The following is a 16,244-nucleotide window of genomic DNA, read 5'->3' as shown; positions in this document are numbered from 1 at the left end:
AGCACTGTGAAATACAGAACCTTGTGATTTACAAAACATTTTTGAAGTTTGAAGGAAATACATTGATTTTTTTTTTAGCTTTTTATTGTTCTAATTCTGCAAATGTTTATTTAGGTTAGCTGAGAACTGCCAATATGAAGGTCCCTGCCTCAGCATCACTATGCTGTAGATCAGACCTGGCCAACCCGCGGCTCCTGAGCCGCCTGTGGCACTTCCCCCACTTTCATGCAGCTCTTCACCATCCGGCTGAGATGATCGTCTATACAGGAAATGAGTCGAAAAAGTAAGAGCTATTCCAGCGAAATGTCAAAATATTGTTCAAAGACTGACTTGCATAACTTTGAAACATAAACTATACATGACTTTTTAAGAGCAGTAACTGTCTACCCAACATCCTCTGAGGATGATGGTGGAGTGAAACCATGGCAACCGTGAATGGAAGGATAGACGTCTTGATAAGCAGATGAGATTTACCATTGGCAGGGATAAGAGCCTACATTCATGCAGTTGATCATGGTCAAATGAATATTCGACAGACCTGTACCTCCTTGTTATGTAACGCTTAAGAACTCCTGGATTGTGAGCGCAGACGTATGTTTATGCCATTGTTACAAGTCCTGGACAGAATAATTTTGGTCTCCTTGGGAAAGTGCCGGAAATTAAAGAATGGCACGTGAGACGGGACGTTGCACGAGCTTTCTTTATTGCATGTTCTTGACACTTGGAAAAGTTGTGCTTTTTGCAGACCCATACAAGTTTGCTCCGTCGTGAACGAGGTGAACAACGACCCGGACAGTCGGTGACCTATCCTGATATCATCAAGTACCTGTTTTTTCCGCTGAGTCTATCCACCGCAGAGGACCTGAAATGTTACCTGAGTTTGGAGGCGTATAACCAGATGGTGTAGGAAGGTCAGGAAACTGTTACACCAAGTCATCGACGACATTTGACCTTATATGAGTATGTGACGTATTGAAATATTATGTTTCATTTTGCGTGGGTGTGTGTGTGTGTGAGAGAGAGAGAGAGCGAGAGAGCATTTTAAGGGAACGTTCTGGGAACCATGTGGCCTGATAAAAGTTTTTTCTGTTCCACAGCAATATAATTCAAATTAACAGTCATTTAGGCCATATTTTTTCTTTTTTCAATGAGCAAAATATTTGGATGTATGCATTTAATTTGAATATAGATCAACATAATTGTGGACCAGACGTTCAAGATAAAAGGCAATTCATTTCAAAATATATTTCCAATATTCCTTCAATGTATTTTGAGGAACAAGAAGACACAAAAAAGGCTGATGAAAAGAAGAAAAATCTAGTCTTAAAACAACAACACACTATAAGTGGTGGTGATGACTAAAAGAGGGCCACGGAAATACAGGCCGCATATGGCCCACGGGCCGCACTTTGCCATGGTCTGCATTACTGTCTTCCTTCTGTGTCGAACATTCAAGTTTACAATGCCAAAAAAGGAAAATGCAACCTAATCGTGAAAACCAACCGGATTATATCATGTAACTTTGAACTCTGTCCTTTGATCAGTAATTGTGGATGTGGAGCCCAACTTGTTCCCAGAGCTTATCGTGTCCTCACTACCCAAGTTACTCGCCGTTCATCACTGCATTGGGCTCCTTGTATCTTGGTCGAGTATCATTTAATTCATAACTTGCCCTCATACATACACGGCCCATGATAAGCAACTTTCCATTTACTCTGTCTAAGTCATGTATGCAGCTTAATGATTGACTCAACTCCTGGGTTACACTGATATGAAAATAAAATAAAATAGGTGTCGGGTGAGGAGAGTGTACAGCCATCGCTCCACATTCACAGCAGGAAGAGGAAGCAAAAGCTCACCTCGATGCCGGTGACAATGTTATCCATAATCTGCAAGCAATTGCACTCCTGTAGAGTTGTAGAATTGTGTCCTTTGATGGCTGGAGGTGAGCCGGGCTGGTACATTTGTTATGTAGAGGTTATAATAATCATCACACGGGTTAGAAAGAGCGAAGAGATGTGGTTTAGAAAACGTGGCATGGCATGGTTGTCCAACTTGTACACGCAGATGGTTGTGGTGTTCTCAATGTTGTGACAGTCACATGATCAACAACTTGTTTTTTTTCGTTTTTTTTTAGAAACTGCTGAACCTTTGGCCGATGCTGGAGGTCCATAAATTCATGTGACAGTGATTAAATTGTACATGGTGCAACAAAAACATTTGAATTGATCCACCAATCAAATTGTCAGCTGTGGCTTCTCCCCTTTCGGAGGCGCAACATGCATGGTGGGAGTGGACGAATGAGCTCGCAAGAGCGTAAGCGACAGAGCAGTGTCAAATCTCACACCATTCAGTCACTCGGACTCATGACACAAACTATTGTGTTTGCAGTTTCTCCTGTGCCAAAGGTAATGGAAACCAGATAGAGACACGCTCCTCATGTTGCTTGAAAATAATGAGGAAATATTGTTATCAACAAAGTGTTATCTTGTGAGGAAAATGAGATGAAAATGCAGGTCAAAATGACAACAACTTTTGCTCAATGTATAAATTAAGGCTGTTAACTCACAGTCAGTGTTTCCAATGTTCTGCTGTTGGCATGTTGTTGAGTCTCTTCAGAGCCTCTGAGGTTGTTCTGAAGAATGTTCTTGACAGTATCTGTTCTGTTGGGTTGTTGGAGTAAACAAACGCTTGCATGAAGAAAGCACATTTAGGACAGATACAAAATGTGGGATTCATTTGCCATTATTGGTGACAGCATTACTATATTCAGGTTCAGGTTCTGAACAGAAAGCAGTCGTCCGTGTTATCAGTATTGACTCACCCACTTGACTGTCCCGTGAGAGGCACCAAAGAAAGAGAATTCTGTTCACACTCAAGCTGATGATTTACTTCCACGCCAGGTAAATACTCATCATTAATCTTACCTGTCTCGATACATGCCCTTTCCCACAACCTTTGCCCCTTGCCGTCTCAGGTATGTGTGCGGCGTGGAGGGACAACAGCGACAAGATCCTGTCACTCGTCCCAGCCATTCCACTTGTAACGCATCCACGCCTGTCTGCGACAGATGACGGGTTGATGACAACTGCAGACTTCGTCTGGAACTTTACTGCCTATAAAGCAGTCATTTGAGGAGTTCATATTTGGACAGAGGCGAATGACTTCTGGATGATTTTATTGTTGCGCCGCGCAGAACTAAACAGCTGCTGCTCTGTCAGTTAGTATTTGGATTGAGGGTGGAAAATGATTTATTGAGTAATAGTGAGGTACACTATAGTACACAATACTTCCTTGCTTCTCCTTTACTGAGACACTCTCACTGAAGTCCTTACATGAAGAGGAGCTGATAACCTTAACCATTAGTCTCCCGCAGACCTCTCAGCTCCTCACACAAGATCAGTTGCCCGGATTTCCTGTTGGTTATCACTCTGGAAATGGAAAGTCCTCTGCAGTCTGTAGGACTCTGCCCAGCCCTCTCGCCTGGGTCAAAAATTGAGTCCCCTGACAGCCTCCGCAGGGGTATGTTGGACCATATTATGAGCTGCTGTTTAGCAGCTCTTGCCCTGGAACGATACACCTGGTGTCACAACCATGTTCTAACAGTGTAGGAATCTGCAGCAGCTGCAGGACTTTCACTACCCAGGAGATCACCCTCATGAGAGTTGGAGAACATCCGTGCAGGATGGCTGGCATCTCTCCGTCGACGTGGAAGGAGGTGAGAAAAAAAACACCAACTGACAGTGCTGTGGGTGGACCATCTGGAAAAGAACCAAAAGAGAAAGATGACTAAACGCTATGAGCTGGTTACTGCAGAGGTTATGACTATGGTTGCAGAGGGTTTGTGGGGCAGTGTCTCCAACAAACCGGAAGTCCACAAGGCAATCAAAATCAGAATCAGCATCAGAATTTAAAATATATAATAATAGAAATATAAAATAAAATAAAATAACAAAGGCTGTTCACAAATTCAACAGTCTGACAGACGAGGGGAAGAAGCTGTTCCTGTGACCGGAGTTTCTGGTCTGGATGGACCGTAGCCTCCTGCCAGAGGGAAGAGGAACAAACAGTCCATGACCAGGGTGAGAAGGGTCGGCTCTGATCCGACCTGCTTGTCTCTGGGTCCTGGAGACGTACAGGTCCTGAAGAGGTGGCAGGCTGCAACCGATCCACCTTCTCAGCAGGAGGTACGATGCGCTGCAGTCTGCTCTTGTCCCTGGAGGTGGCGCTGTTGGCCTCCGGTGATGGAGGAGATGAGGATGGACTGGATGATGGCTGTGTAGAACTTCACCAGCAACTTCGTCGGCAGGATAAACCTTAAGATGGCACAATGAATAAGAGTGGAGCGCCATGCAGTGTAGCGAACTGGAGGCATCATGATGCTTCATTCTTTCTGAGGCTTTATATGCCTTTCTATATACACAGTCACACCATCACACTTGCACTGGGCCGACCAGCACCACGGAATCCCTTTGACCAACCCTGCTACCTCCTGATGTGATGTTTGCATATAAAGACTGGCGCATGAAGAATCATGTTTAATGACCATATTAGAATCCTGGAGGAAGTGCTGGTGCGAGCTGAATTCGGCCGGCTGTCAATCATTGATGGAGGCGATTAGACAGTTATAATAATTCCCCCAAGGTCACAGGTGTTAATCACGTTGCATTGCCACGAATCGAAATCTACCTCAACCAAGTCTGTTTCATTTCCCTTAATGAACATTATGATTATGTACAATGAGCTTTTTATTTTGATGAAAGATCCTACGACAAATTGTCTAAATGTGGGACTAAAATATTCATATTCCAGCGAGATGATCAGTTCTGGCAGGAAGATCATTTTCATTCTACATTCCTTTGTTTTTAGGTTCATAAACACATGACGTTAAAATGACTAGTTCTAGTTTGAGGTCAAATGAGGTGAACCAGGTCCATCGCAGGGATTAGCAAAACATTTAAACAACTTTAGAGTTTGATTTTAGGATGAGTTTTTAAAATAAAATATTCATCTAACTTTTGTTTGATGTGCTTTAAATGTAAATGTTCAACGTAAACACCACGGGGTTGTAATTATGATGTAACAACAATCTCCTCAAAACAAGTTTAAGAAGCCCCTAATTTATTCACCACTAAATGCACTGTCTTAATAATGAATCTTGGTTAAAATATACCGTATTTCCCGGACTATAGGCCGCTATTTTTTTCTCACAGTTGAAACCCTGTGGCTTATACAACGATGCAGCTAAAATATGGATTTTTACAGACTAAAGAGGGTCATGCAGCCAAAATATTGAGACTCGTCACATTCCAACCGATGAAATCACAGGTGTTTCATTGACCTTAAAGGGCTCAAAATACATTGTTTTCATATGCGTGTCCGCTCACAGAGCCGATCTCCTGGAGGACTGGAGACGAGAAGCAGTAGCTGAGACCAGCTGTGGTGTCGGAACTTTTTGAGCTCTTTAATGCCAATAAAAGATGTGAGGAGTTGATGATTCCAGTTCAGAACATTGGCTGGTTTGTTTCATGAGTCAGTCTCTATGCTGGAGCCTGTTTTCAAAAGTAGTTTAAGTTTGGGTGCACCACTGACCTTTCTACGATGCAGGCAGCACCACTGCACCTGCAGCTTATAGACTGCTGCGGTTTATGGATGAACATCTATTTTCCTTCTTAAATTTAGTGGGTGTGGCTTCTATTCAATGCGCTCTGCAGTCCGGACATTATGGTAAATGAAAATGAATTGGGATTATTTCACAATTTTCATTTCCCAAGAAAATTATTAATGTGACAGTGAACGTGCCATTCTTAGCATTGACTGTTGACACCATCTGATTTCAGAAGTGAAGATACAAGAGGATGAATTTCCCCTGCCTGGACTCCTCTCCATTCCGCTTCAGTGAGATGTTCTGGGTCAGTTCAACCAGGACGTCCACACCCAGACCCTGAACAGGCTCAGTGAATTAGGCATCATCAGTTGACCTAAGTCGGACACATGTTTGGTGGTGGCCCCTGTGAGAGCCCAACGTGAGTTCTCAGTCCAGGATCTTGTCTGAGGCGGGTCAGTGTCAACAAAGGTTATTTGTGTAAGTGGCATTCAACACAATGAAGCTGCCGGCTCTCCATCATCATCAATGGGCCACATGGTCATTGTTTAACCCGACAGAAGTGATCCGCTCTGCAAAGCTGGATAAAATAATCCCAGAGGTGGTGGGGTCAGAGCAAGATTTATGAATTCATGTTTATAACCTTGTAAAAGACATCACTACTCATTAACCTGTGAGAAAACTTTGTTCGCTCGCACTGCACCTGTGATCACATGACCACTTGAGAGAGGCGGAAGGGTTTAAAAGCAGAATAGTAAACAGAGAAAACTCAGACGAGAATTGACATCCTGCTGAGAAGTAAAGCTGCGGAGAAGAAAACTGCCAGAACCATGAAGGCTGCCTTTGCCATGGTCACCATGCTGGTTTTAGCGTGGTCCTCTGAAGCCGTCTGGGTCCAAGTAAGTGGGGCTTCTAAGAGAATTTGTAACTTATGATTAAAATATTTAATAAACCTAAAATACAGGAATGTTGAATGAAGAAGTTTGAAAAGACTATTCAAAATGACTGGAAAATTGAACAAAAAAAGTGCTTCTCTGTGCAATTTTAGACAAAGAAAGATGTGTTATATGTATTAATTGTAATTCACAAAATAGAGTGAGGTAAAACATTAAAATGTACAATAAAACAGGGGAACAAAAAAACATTTTTTGTTATCTAAAACAAGGAATTATCTATTCAGTGGACGATGAGGATGAGAAAACTGTTAAAACCATTGATACTAGTTAAAAATTAAATATATCATGACTTTTAAATATGTGGTATAACCAAATTGTTTAAATTAAAAAATAACTTTGCATGTTGTGTTTTTTTTTTGTTGTTGTTGTTGAAAATTTAATTATAATTATTGTAAAATGAAATGAAAGGGAAATGCATCGAGAAAGTATGAGAAGTAAGAAAGTACAAAAGACACCAATGGGCATCTGATGTGTCTCTAGCTTGACCACACACCTTCATGACAGTACAATGGTTCTTTGTCAGACCCGCGAAGCTAAAGACAGTCTGCACCTGCTGACGTAACTTCTCACAAAATCTTTGACACTCATAGACTAGCAAAATTTGCGCCGTTTTGTTGGCTAAAAACTAAATGCAGAACCAAATAAACACAGTCCAAAATGTGAAATAGACAAAAATATGAAGCAAGTTGAGGCAAAGAATGAAAATAATTCCTCAAACTAGAATAAAATCATGTATAAGAAGGTAATTTGGAAACTGTATGCCAACAGTACAAACCAGGTTAAGATGATCTATATCGACTACAAGCCATCTGAGGGTGGACCAGGTTCTGCTTTAGAGGCATTTCCTTGTGTCCTGAAGAGATTGTTGTCAAGAATAACTCACGCCTGTTTCACCGCAGATATCTCATCATTGCCAGACATGAACTCTATGTTCCGCAAATGCAGATTTCATTCATCAAATCATTCTTGTCCAGGAAAACGGAATGTCTTTCCCACTGGAGGCTGTGAGGAGACTCCAAAAGCTGACAGAGCTTAGATCAGGAGCACAGAGCCCACGTCTCAGGGCGAGCAGCTCATCTCTGTGCGACGACCCTCTTCTCCCAGCCGACTTCAAGCCTCTCTGTGACCAGAGAGGAGCCTCCGCATCCATGTCCAGACTTGGTAAGAGCCAGAACGAGGGGAAAAAAATCCATGGCAAGTACACTAACAATTACTGCTGTTCACTTTCAGCAATGGTTCCCATGGACATCTGCGAGATCTGTGCCTTCGCCGCCTGCACAGGCTGTTAAGCTGAATCTCAGTTGTTGAAATTACAATCCACTCCATTTCCTGTCTGCACCAAACTAGATCATCATCATCATCATCATCCACAACCAACTGCTTCAATAGCAACAACATTCGCATGGTGCAAACTGTTACCTGCCTTTAGTCCAGAGCTGAAGTGTATTTGGAAACTCTGAGTTACATTTCCTAGTTGTTAAACTTTGTATACATGTAAAAATGATGACTCACCTTTTCTTGTTTATGATGGGATAAAAAGCTGTCCCTAAAAAAAGACTGAGGATTTTCACTCAAGAACACGACAAGTGAAGAAAATGCAAAGCTTTTTTTTCTTCTTCTTTTTAAACTTGCTGACTGACTGCCCTTTATTTTTGCTTTTTCTGGACTGTTTTCCCTTATGCTTTTTCTCTGCATACAACAATTCCAGATGTTTTTGTTCTTTAATTCATGTACTTTATTTTCTTGGCAAAATATTGACCATCTATCTATTAAAAATACAATAAAATAATCATTAAGAAAGATGCATCTCAACTGCTTTTTACAAGTTTACAGCATCATACACACAGCAAAGAGCAATGTTTTCAACCTTTTGTAAGCCACAGCCACAGTTCATTCATTGAACAAATCCTCACTGCCAAAGGGACCTTGGCTAAAATGTGCTCAGTTGAAAGCACTGTCGAAAATCCCTTTTAATTTGTGAATAATTTTAGCTACTGACACTGGGCTGTTTTGTTATTTACATGAAGAAATAGCAGAAAAATGTGTTTGTTTTGAAATGTCTCCAGGAAGGGGTGAGCAATATGGGAAAAAAATACATCATGATTTATAGATTTATTTATGCTGCTGCTTCATAACAACAGTGACTCTTTGTCTCTTCACATTTTGGAGTGCATGCAAGTTTTAAACCACAAAGCAAAAGTGATTAATAGTGTCAAAGTTTTGAAGTGAGACGTCAGTCTTTGGCGTCACGGCTGGTGAAGGAGTGTGGCCAAGTTAAAGGTGCATCAGGTTTAAAAACAACTCGAAGTTGCACATTTGACAGGCTTCTTTGCTGTGAGTGGGTGTGGGAAGGGTTTTAGTTCACAGAAAGAATGTGACATCGTATTGCCCACCTCAGTCTCTGGACAAATGAGGTGAAATTGGATCATTTCCCATAGAAACACCAGTTGAAAAATACATGAAAGCAATCGTCTTAAAAAAATATTTATTAGATATATCAAGACTTTACATCGGGCTGCTTTATGCTTGTTATGGCACAACGATTCTTGTCAGAAAGAAGGTTTTCCTTCCACACATTTGGCGTCACTAGTCAAGGTACAAAGCTATGTGGCTGAAGCATGAACGGTCCACTGTTAACTCACAATAAAATGAGATGAGATTTTTTTTTTTCGAAAGAAATCCTTAATATAACAGTTCACGATAGTTCAGACAAATAACAATAAATATGAAAATATAAAAGTAACCAGACATTTGAGTCCCTTTTCACAGAGACAACAGTAGAAAGTGCACAAGAGTAAAATAATAATAATAGTAATAATAATAAAAAAACACTTGATTTTGCTGCTAATAACCATAAATAGACATGAACTCACCATGATTAAAAGGGCATTTCACATAGTTCATATATATATATATATATATATATATATATATATATATATATATATATATATATACTAATTATTCAGCGTATTTGTAATAAGTAGTATTTGCGGCGGTTTAAAAATCATTGTTCAGTGCAACGGAAAGAATTAATAAAATGGTTTTTAAAAAGCATTCTAACATGACTGCTAAAAAAAATAAAAGAAATTATTGGCTGAAATAAAAGGATTGCCATCACTGACCAAACTTCAGCTGAACACAAGACAGTGACAAGTAGCAGCTGCATGGACACTGGCCCTCCAACATGGAGGTTCACTTCATCATTGTTGGTCACAATCCTGAGCCTTGGTCCTTCTAGACATTGTCAAGCTGAGAGGCGGGTGTGGTGGGGGTGACGGGGGAGAGACCACTGTTCAGTGGAGAAGTGTGGGAAGGCCGCTGCCTCCTGACATATCGCTGCTTCCTCCCTTCAGACCAAGACAAAGTGATAAATGACAGTGCAAGAACTGACTCAATGTTTCTGTGAAACACATCCTCACCTGTTGAAGGAGGAATCATCACGGCCTGAAGGGGAGACACAGAAGTTTTAGAGAGCAGAAAGATGGTTTTAGAGAGTAAAAATGCAGAAGATGCTTTGTATGAAAACCTGGGCAAAAACACTTACCGTTTCACTTGGTTGGAATATGAACGCTGTAAAATAATAAACAGGGTCAAGCTTTGTTCAGCGAGACACATCAGACAAGCTGAAGTACAAGACCCAAAGATCCAATATTTAGGTGTTTCAGTAACTATATATATATAAAATGCTGGTAAAATCTTCCTAGATTGTGGGTGTGTATATATATATATATATATATATATATATATATATATATATATATATATATATATATATATATATTTAGAATACTTACTGTCATTTTAAATACTTAAATTAAAGGGAGGAAAAGCATTTTGGGAACTTAACATCTGAATATGTAAACTTGTATTTTTGTGCTTCATTTTAAATGCAATGGAGATTGTCTCACATTTGTTGTGGCGGTAGAAGATTCCAGGAAGTCTGTTGGAGCGTTTGAGGTAGAAAAAAGAGGCAACAGAAAGAATCAGGAACAAGCTGATCAGCAGTGTTCCGAGTAGCAGAGATGCAGCCACACCTGCTCCTCCTGCGCACAACAAAAGAGACGAACAGGAAATGGTGAACCGCAGCGCGAATCATGACTTTACTGAAAAGAAAATGGAAGTTGTCAAGTTTTTATCTGTGAGAGCAGCTGAGAAAATACTCATGTAGGGCCTCAGGATAGGAAAATACATTCCAAAGTCAGCGACGATGTGAAATATATTCTATTTAATCACTTGTTAGTTGAGTGTCCTTCACCAAAAAAAAAAAAAAGGTTTAAAGGCAAACTTACCAATTTTTGGAACAACAGTTGTGATTGTCGTATGATTTTTCACATCAACTGTGTAATCTGTCGAGGAAAGAAATAAATATTTAATCCCAAATTTGGACATGAATTTATCATTTGAGAGTCGTCGCCTGCTCTTACTGTAGCTGCAGGTCGTGATGTTCTCCAAATCCACAGCCGCAGAGTCGCAGAATATACAAATATGATTGCCATTCTCCAGCACCCGCAAGAAGCATCCTGTTCGTGTCACACAAGAGACAGCATCTTCTTCACATTGCAGCTAAAAAAAGGATGGGAGCTATCTAATCCGACACAAGTGTTTTAGACAGAAATTGCCGATCTGACCAGCGGAGATGTCTACGGTGGCCCTGAAGTGCAACAGACAAAAACACTTCACTGCTGTCGGACCTTTGTTTAGTATTCCTGTTGACACTAAGGTACTTGCTGGTACTTACAGACCCAGACACCACATATCGACCTCATGAAACGTCACCTAATTTAAACGACTAATAAAGGCCATATAATTTAATCTGCTTTCTAAACCAACAGCGCCAGCTAGTGGCCTCTGAAAGTGAGGACACTGTTTCATCTACCACGCAGTACTGTTTCATGATACCTCTTCTACCCATCAGACTCTACAAAAACATAACACATTACACACACGCTGATCCAAACATAAGGAAATAAAGGGCAGACACCATAAGAACTGTTCCTTATTCTGCTCCTTTTCAATGTCTGTATCATGCAAGTAGAAATATTGGCAGAATTCTATGCTGTGTATCAATTAAGAAGAGATACAATAGTTACAAAACAGTAAGACAATTTGTCCAAAAACATTTTCTGAGATTTCTGTCATTTATCATTCATATTTCCTTTGCAGCAAAATGTTTTTGTTTGTTGCACATTAGGGCCACTGTAGATTTCCAATCCTGAGTCAAGGCTGAGCATCCTGTTTTCTGCAGTTGGCAAACTGTGGAATGGATCTCCTGAACATTGGCGCGTCTCACTAACATGAGGAGCAATGAGTATTTACTGTACCACCTAAAACACATCTCCTGCGTGGAATTTCTTCACCCCACGTTGTAAACCTGTTAATGATAACTATCCTATGTTCATGTTTGCCAGGCTTGACATGAATATTTTACACTCACTGGATGCTTTTCTCACAATTCAGTGGTTAACTGGATATAGGTCATTCAGATCAATACAGGCATCATTTCATCTCACTTCATCATCATACACAGGCCCACCCTACATGTTGATATCAGAGTTTGTGTTTTGGTTATACGAAAGAATTCATTATTGACATTATTACTGTTGTTTAATGAATAATGCAGAAAACAAATGTTATTTATTAATTGCATTATTTTCCCAAACTGTTCAGCCCTAGTGCAAACAAATAGTGCAGCTAGATGTCATGTCAGAACGTTTCTCTTCTCCAACAAAGTGTAGCAAATCAGTTCGTTTTTTTTTTATTGTCTTTTTATTTCAAATAAGTGCTAGTTGTAAATCATTTATTTGTGCTACAAGACAAGAAAGCATGTCGTTTTGCTAAACAAACGAAGTATCTTTTATGTATATCTGTCTTGGATTTAATAACTATTATGTGTCGAAATGAAACTCTCAGAGCTCAGATATTTTATGGTCTTATACTGACCTCAAGTTGCCTCAATCGACATTAATAATGATGAAACTAATGACGCAAAAAGAGCTCTGGTATCCGATCAGTGTAATACCTGTATCTGCAAATATTCAAATTCAAGTAGAGTGGAACCTCGGTTTTCGAATGTCTTGGACTTCGAACAAATCAGAGTTAGAACAAAAATTTCGAGTTTTTTTTGCTTCGGATTTCAAACGAAAATCCAGAACTCGAACGCCCCCGAAAAAAAACAGAAAAAACATAACGTGTGCGGACCGATCAGCTGACCCACGACGTGCTTTGTTATTGTGTATAACGCAGCCTCTGTATGCAGACGTGTCCCGTTAGCTACATTTACTGACTGTTTTTTCTTCATATTGAGGTGTAAAACCTTTCCTGTCTCCACACTGGACCGTGGTAGAGTGTCACAGGGGAGGTGCTCGCTCACTCCAGGGTTTGATGTCCTGTTGTGGGCTGGAGCTGGGACAAGGATGAGGCGAGTCTGGGACAGAGCGTTACTTGGTTTATGACTTTGTCACAGCCAAACTGCACAGAAGCGCACATTCAGAGCTGGACACGCACCGGGCACCTCTTCACTTCTGGAGAGATGTCACTCACTCGGCAACCCCTCCCACATGCAGCGGCCACACACATAGAGGAACAGCGCACCTGCAGCAGACACTCTACATTCACTCCTACAAAAGCCTATTTTAAGGCTTGGAACGCATTATTTCTTTTTCCTTTCATTGTAATGGGAAAAATCGATTCAGATTTGCTTCTCGAACGGCCTTCTGAAACGGATTGTGGTGGAGAACCGAGGTACCACTGTACTAGGATCAGAAATGAAATTGGTTCACTTTGAAAATGAAATGAATGACACCGAGTCATGTTCAGTCGCTTGTCAACAAGGTGTCTCAAAATCAAATTCACAGGTGCAATAGGTTTATCAAATAAGTAACCGCCCCTCCAGGTGACAGTATACTGTTATTACTCAACACTTCTGAATCAACACAGACAATGCTGACAAAAACACATTCACTACTCAAACACAAGGACGGAGACCCAGGCATTACATGCTGAGGACTAAAACTTGACGCTTATTAAAAACGAAGGATGCAATAACCAGAATGAAAGTGATATATAGTTAGAGTAAGAAAACACTACCTGGTTCACAGTGAGTGTCATTCGAACATGAGCTGTTCACTTTCTGCCTTTCACTGCAGCACTCAAAAGTGTTCTGATGGAGAGCCTGGGAGGAGAAGACAATGAATGGAGATGGACAAGTCACTGCAAAGACTTGAAGAAAAAAAGAAAAAAGAGGAGTCATTTGGATACCTTTGTAACAGGTGTTTCCGGTCGGATCAGAATCACAGTGGCGGCAAGGACCAGAAGGAATGACAGGGCCATGCTTTAACCCTTGATGACACACAGAGATAAGACACACAATGTCACTCAGAATCGACCTCTCAGGCGGGCATTTTGGGGGCAGAGTCGGTTGGCTACTCCAACTTCGGTCACGTTGATGGTTTGTCTGTGGAAACTTGAATGTTCACCTAACAGAGCACACTCAGATGAACTGTGAACTGTGGCGACCCACTAACAACAAGGCTATTTGTAAACTATCACAACATGGCTCGAGCAGTACCATCCCAGCAGTACACTTTAAATGCAGTTAGGATTCCTGAATCATCGAGCAAAATCACCATCAAACCGGGTGGAGAATCGACAGCACTCGCAGAGTAACTAGATGATCGAAGGACCAGCATCTGGTGAGCGAGTCACCTGTTGTAGTGGTGGGCGCTGGTTAGCGAGCTAACGTTAGCGCTTGTTGTCGGATGCACTGAACCCTTAGGAATTGACGGACCCGAATAGTATTAGACGCAGCGGATATTTGTCGGGATACACTTCATGTCAAGAGCGACAGCAGGTGCAGCATATGTGTCAATCGTGCACACTGAAGTTGGCTCTCACCAGTCGCCACTGGGCTGCGGCGTCCTCCGCGTCGCGACCGACCAGATGTCGGAACTATAGTCATAAAGAATAAACCTTACGAAGCAAATCTCCCTGCAGGGATTGTCATCTGCTCTGCGACACACTTCCAGGGAGTGTAGATAATCCCGAGGAATATAACCCACAGATCGTACTTTTCGTTTGGCGGTGCACTTCCGGGTCTGGGTTTCAGAATAAAAGGTGAAATAAGTTTGAGCTGAATCGAGGTCATTTTATGGGGTTATTTTACATCGACCGTCTTTACAGTGCCGTTCACATCAACATCTACTTATGTTACATATATAATTGATACGTAATTTTCCCCTTTTTTCTTTTAATAATTTTTATTATTTTATAAATTTTATTATGATTATTAATCTGTTGTTTATTTTATTTTAGTTTTATTAACAGCACTTCCCTATTTGGTGGGAGCCCCGCTGACCATGGCAATAAATTCTGATACTGATTCTGATTGTACGTCACAGCGTAGTACACAGTATCGGTCACTAGATGGCGTGACAATCCAAAAATAAGTATAATTCGCACCACGTCAAAACGTATCTCAGTTGGTTCCTTAAATGTGCCGCGTGACATTTCACAATCGATTGAGGTCCTATTTGACGAACTTAGTTCCCTATTGGAGCATCTGGCCTCAAAATGGTTGGTAAGATGTGTGAATTCATTTTTGTTTTTTCAATATTTGATGGCTTGATATTTCACCTTTCAAATAAGCCACAGAGCTCGCACAGAAGGCCGAAAGGTCAAGAGAGAAAGACAGAAATCTCTTGAAACACCAGGTATAAGACGGTATAAGAAGGTGTCACAGTTGCTCACTACTTCCGTCTCAGTGTATTGCAAAGTTTCACGTCAAACGTTCAGGAACACTGTGATCCAGCTGCACCTGTGCTAAAAATAAGACCTTTAAAAGCTATCAGTGCATCCTAGTTTTCATCAAAGATGATCATGCAGTCGGCAACGTGTTGTTATATTGAGCAAGCCCCTCAAGGAATCTACACTTCACAGTGGTCAGAGTCACTGGAACAATGACCGTGTAACAGATGGTTTACCAGGGTCCAGTGAGACCAAAGCCGGGGGCTGTTTCATCACTCTTCTCAGCTGCTGGTCCCCTGACAGTGACAGCATCGTCCCCCTGATCGTTCACCGACCAGGAGCCAGCTGAGACCTGAAAGCTCCGGGCACTTGTTAGACACAAGCTCTGAAATGAAGCTTGAGCTTCTTCTAGCCTTGTGTTCAGGTTCACTATTGCATCCACAAATGCCTTTTGTTTACACATTGATGCTTTCATTTATCTACTGCCATGGCAAAAATCTAAACTTCAAATATACTGAAAACCCGAGGACTTTAACGGTTATCTAGGCAACAATTTACAGTCGAAGAATAGAACCGCGTCATGATAAGGAGACCATGAGGGCCAATACCACAATTGCTGCACTCAAGCTTTGTCTTTTTTTTCTGCAAGGCTGTGTAAAAAAACAACACTCTATAGTAATGTTGGAGAATAAATATGCTCATTCAACAAATGGATATTCAAAACACAAAGTTGTTTGGCACATTTTTCCTAGACTTTTCATATAATGGCCGTCAAGAAAATTCATTCTGTTGTTCAGCTCCATCACCAGACCAACACAAACGTTCCAACTTGTGGCCTTCAACTCCCATGTTGGCTTGACGTAAAAACCATTCAGTACTGGATTGTTGTTGTTTGTTTTTAATGCAATGAAAAGTTTAGAGGTCACACAAATGTTTAT

General features: G+C 41.0%; 2 protein-coding genes across 4 annotated transcripts; one reads left to right on the top strand and one right to left on the bottom strand.

The window, feature by feature from the left end:
- Positions 1-6,391: 6,391 nt before the first annotated feature.
- On the top strand, positions 6,392-8,299 carry si:ch211-220m17.5 (guanylin family protein). The gene is made up of 3 exons (XM_053868842.1): positions 6,392-6,504; positions 7,536-7,722; positions 7,792-8,299. The coding sequence occupies exons 1-3, from the start codon at positions 6,436-6,438 to the stop codon at positions 7,848-7,850; spliced, it is 315 nt and encodes a 104-aa protein (XP_053724817.1). The 5' UTR covers positions 6,392-6,435; the 3' UTR covers positions 7,851-8,299.
- Positions 8,300-8,892: 593 nt separating this feature from the next.
- Positions 8,893-14,647, bottom strand: c6h1orf159 (chromosome 6 C1orf159 homolog). 3 transcript variants are annotated; one of them, XM_053868504.1, is made up of 9 exons: positions 14,269-14,397; positions 13,822-13,902; positions 13,651-13,735; positions 10,989-11,084; positions 10,854-10,910; positions 10,473-10,607; positions 10,109-10,134; positions 9,984-10,008; positions 8,893-9,911 (listed from the first exon to the last, which is right to left on the bottom strand). In XM_053868504.1, exons 2-9 carry the CDS (start codon positions 13,891-13,893, stop codon positions 9,799-9,801), a joined length of 609 nt encoding a protein of 202 aa, XP_053724479.1. In that variant the 5' UTR covers positions 13,894-13,902; positions 14,269-14,397; the 3' UTR covers positions 8,893-9,798. The 3 variants fall into 3 exon arrangements, with proteins under 3 accessions (XP_053724479.1, XP_053724478.1, XP_053724477.1); XM_053868503.1 differs by lacking the exon at positions 14,269-14,397 and adding an exon at positions 14,538-14,647 and having other exon boundaries at positions 8,894-9,911; XM_053868502.1 differs by lacking the exon at positions 14,269-14,397 and adding an exon at positions 14,458-14,637 and having other exon boundaries at positions 8,898-9,911.
- Positions 14,648-16,244: the final 1,597 nt, after the last annotated feature.

The sequence above is a fragment of the Synchiropus splendidus genome, chromosome 6, assembly GCF_027744825.2.
Source record: "Synchiropus splendidus isolate RoL2022-P1 chromosome 6, RoL_Sspl_1.0, whole genome shotgun sequence".
Lineage (NCBI taxonomy): Eukaryota > Metazoa > Chordata > Actinopteri > Syngnathiformes > Callionymidae > Synchiropus > Synchiropus splendidus.
This window is presented reverse-complemented; position numbering and strand designations above follow the sequence as displayed.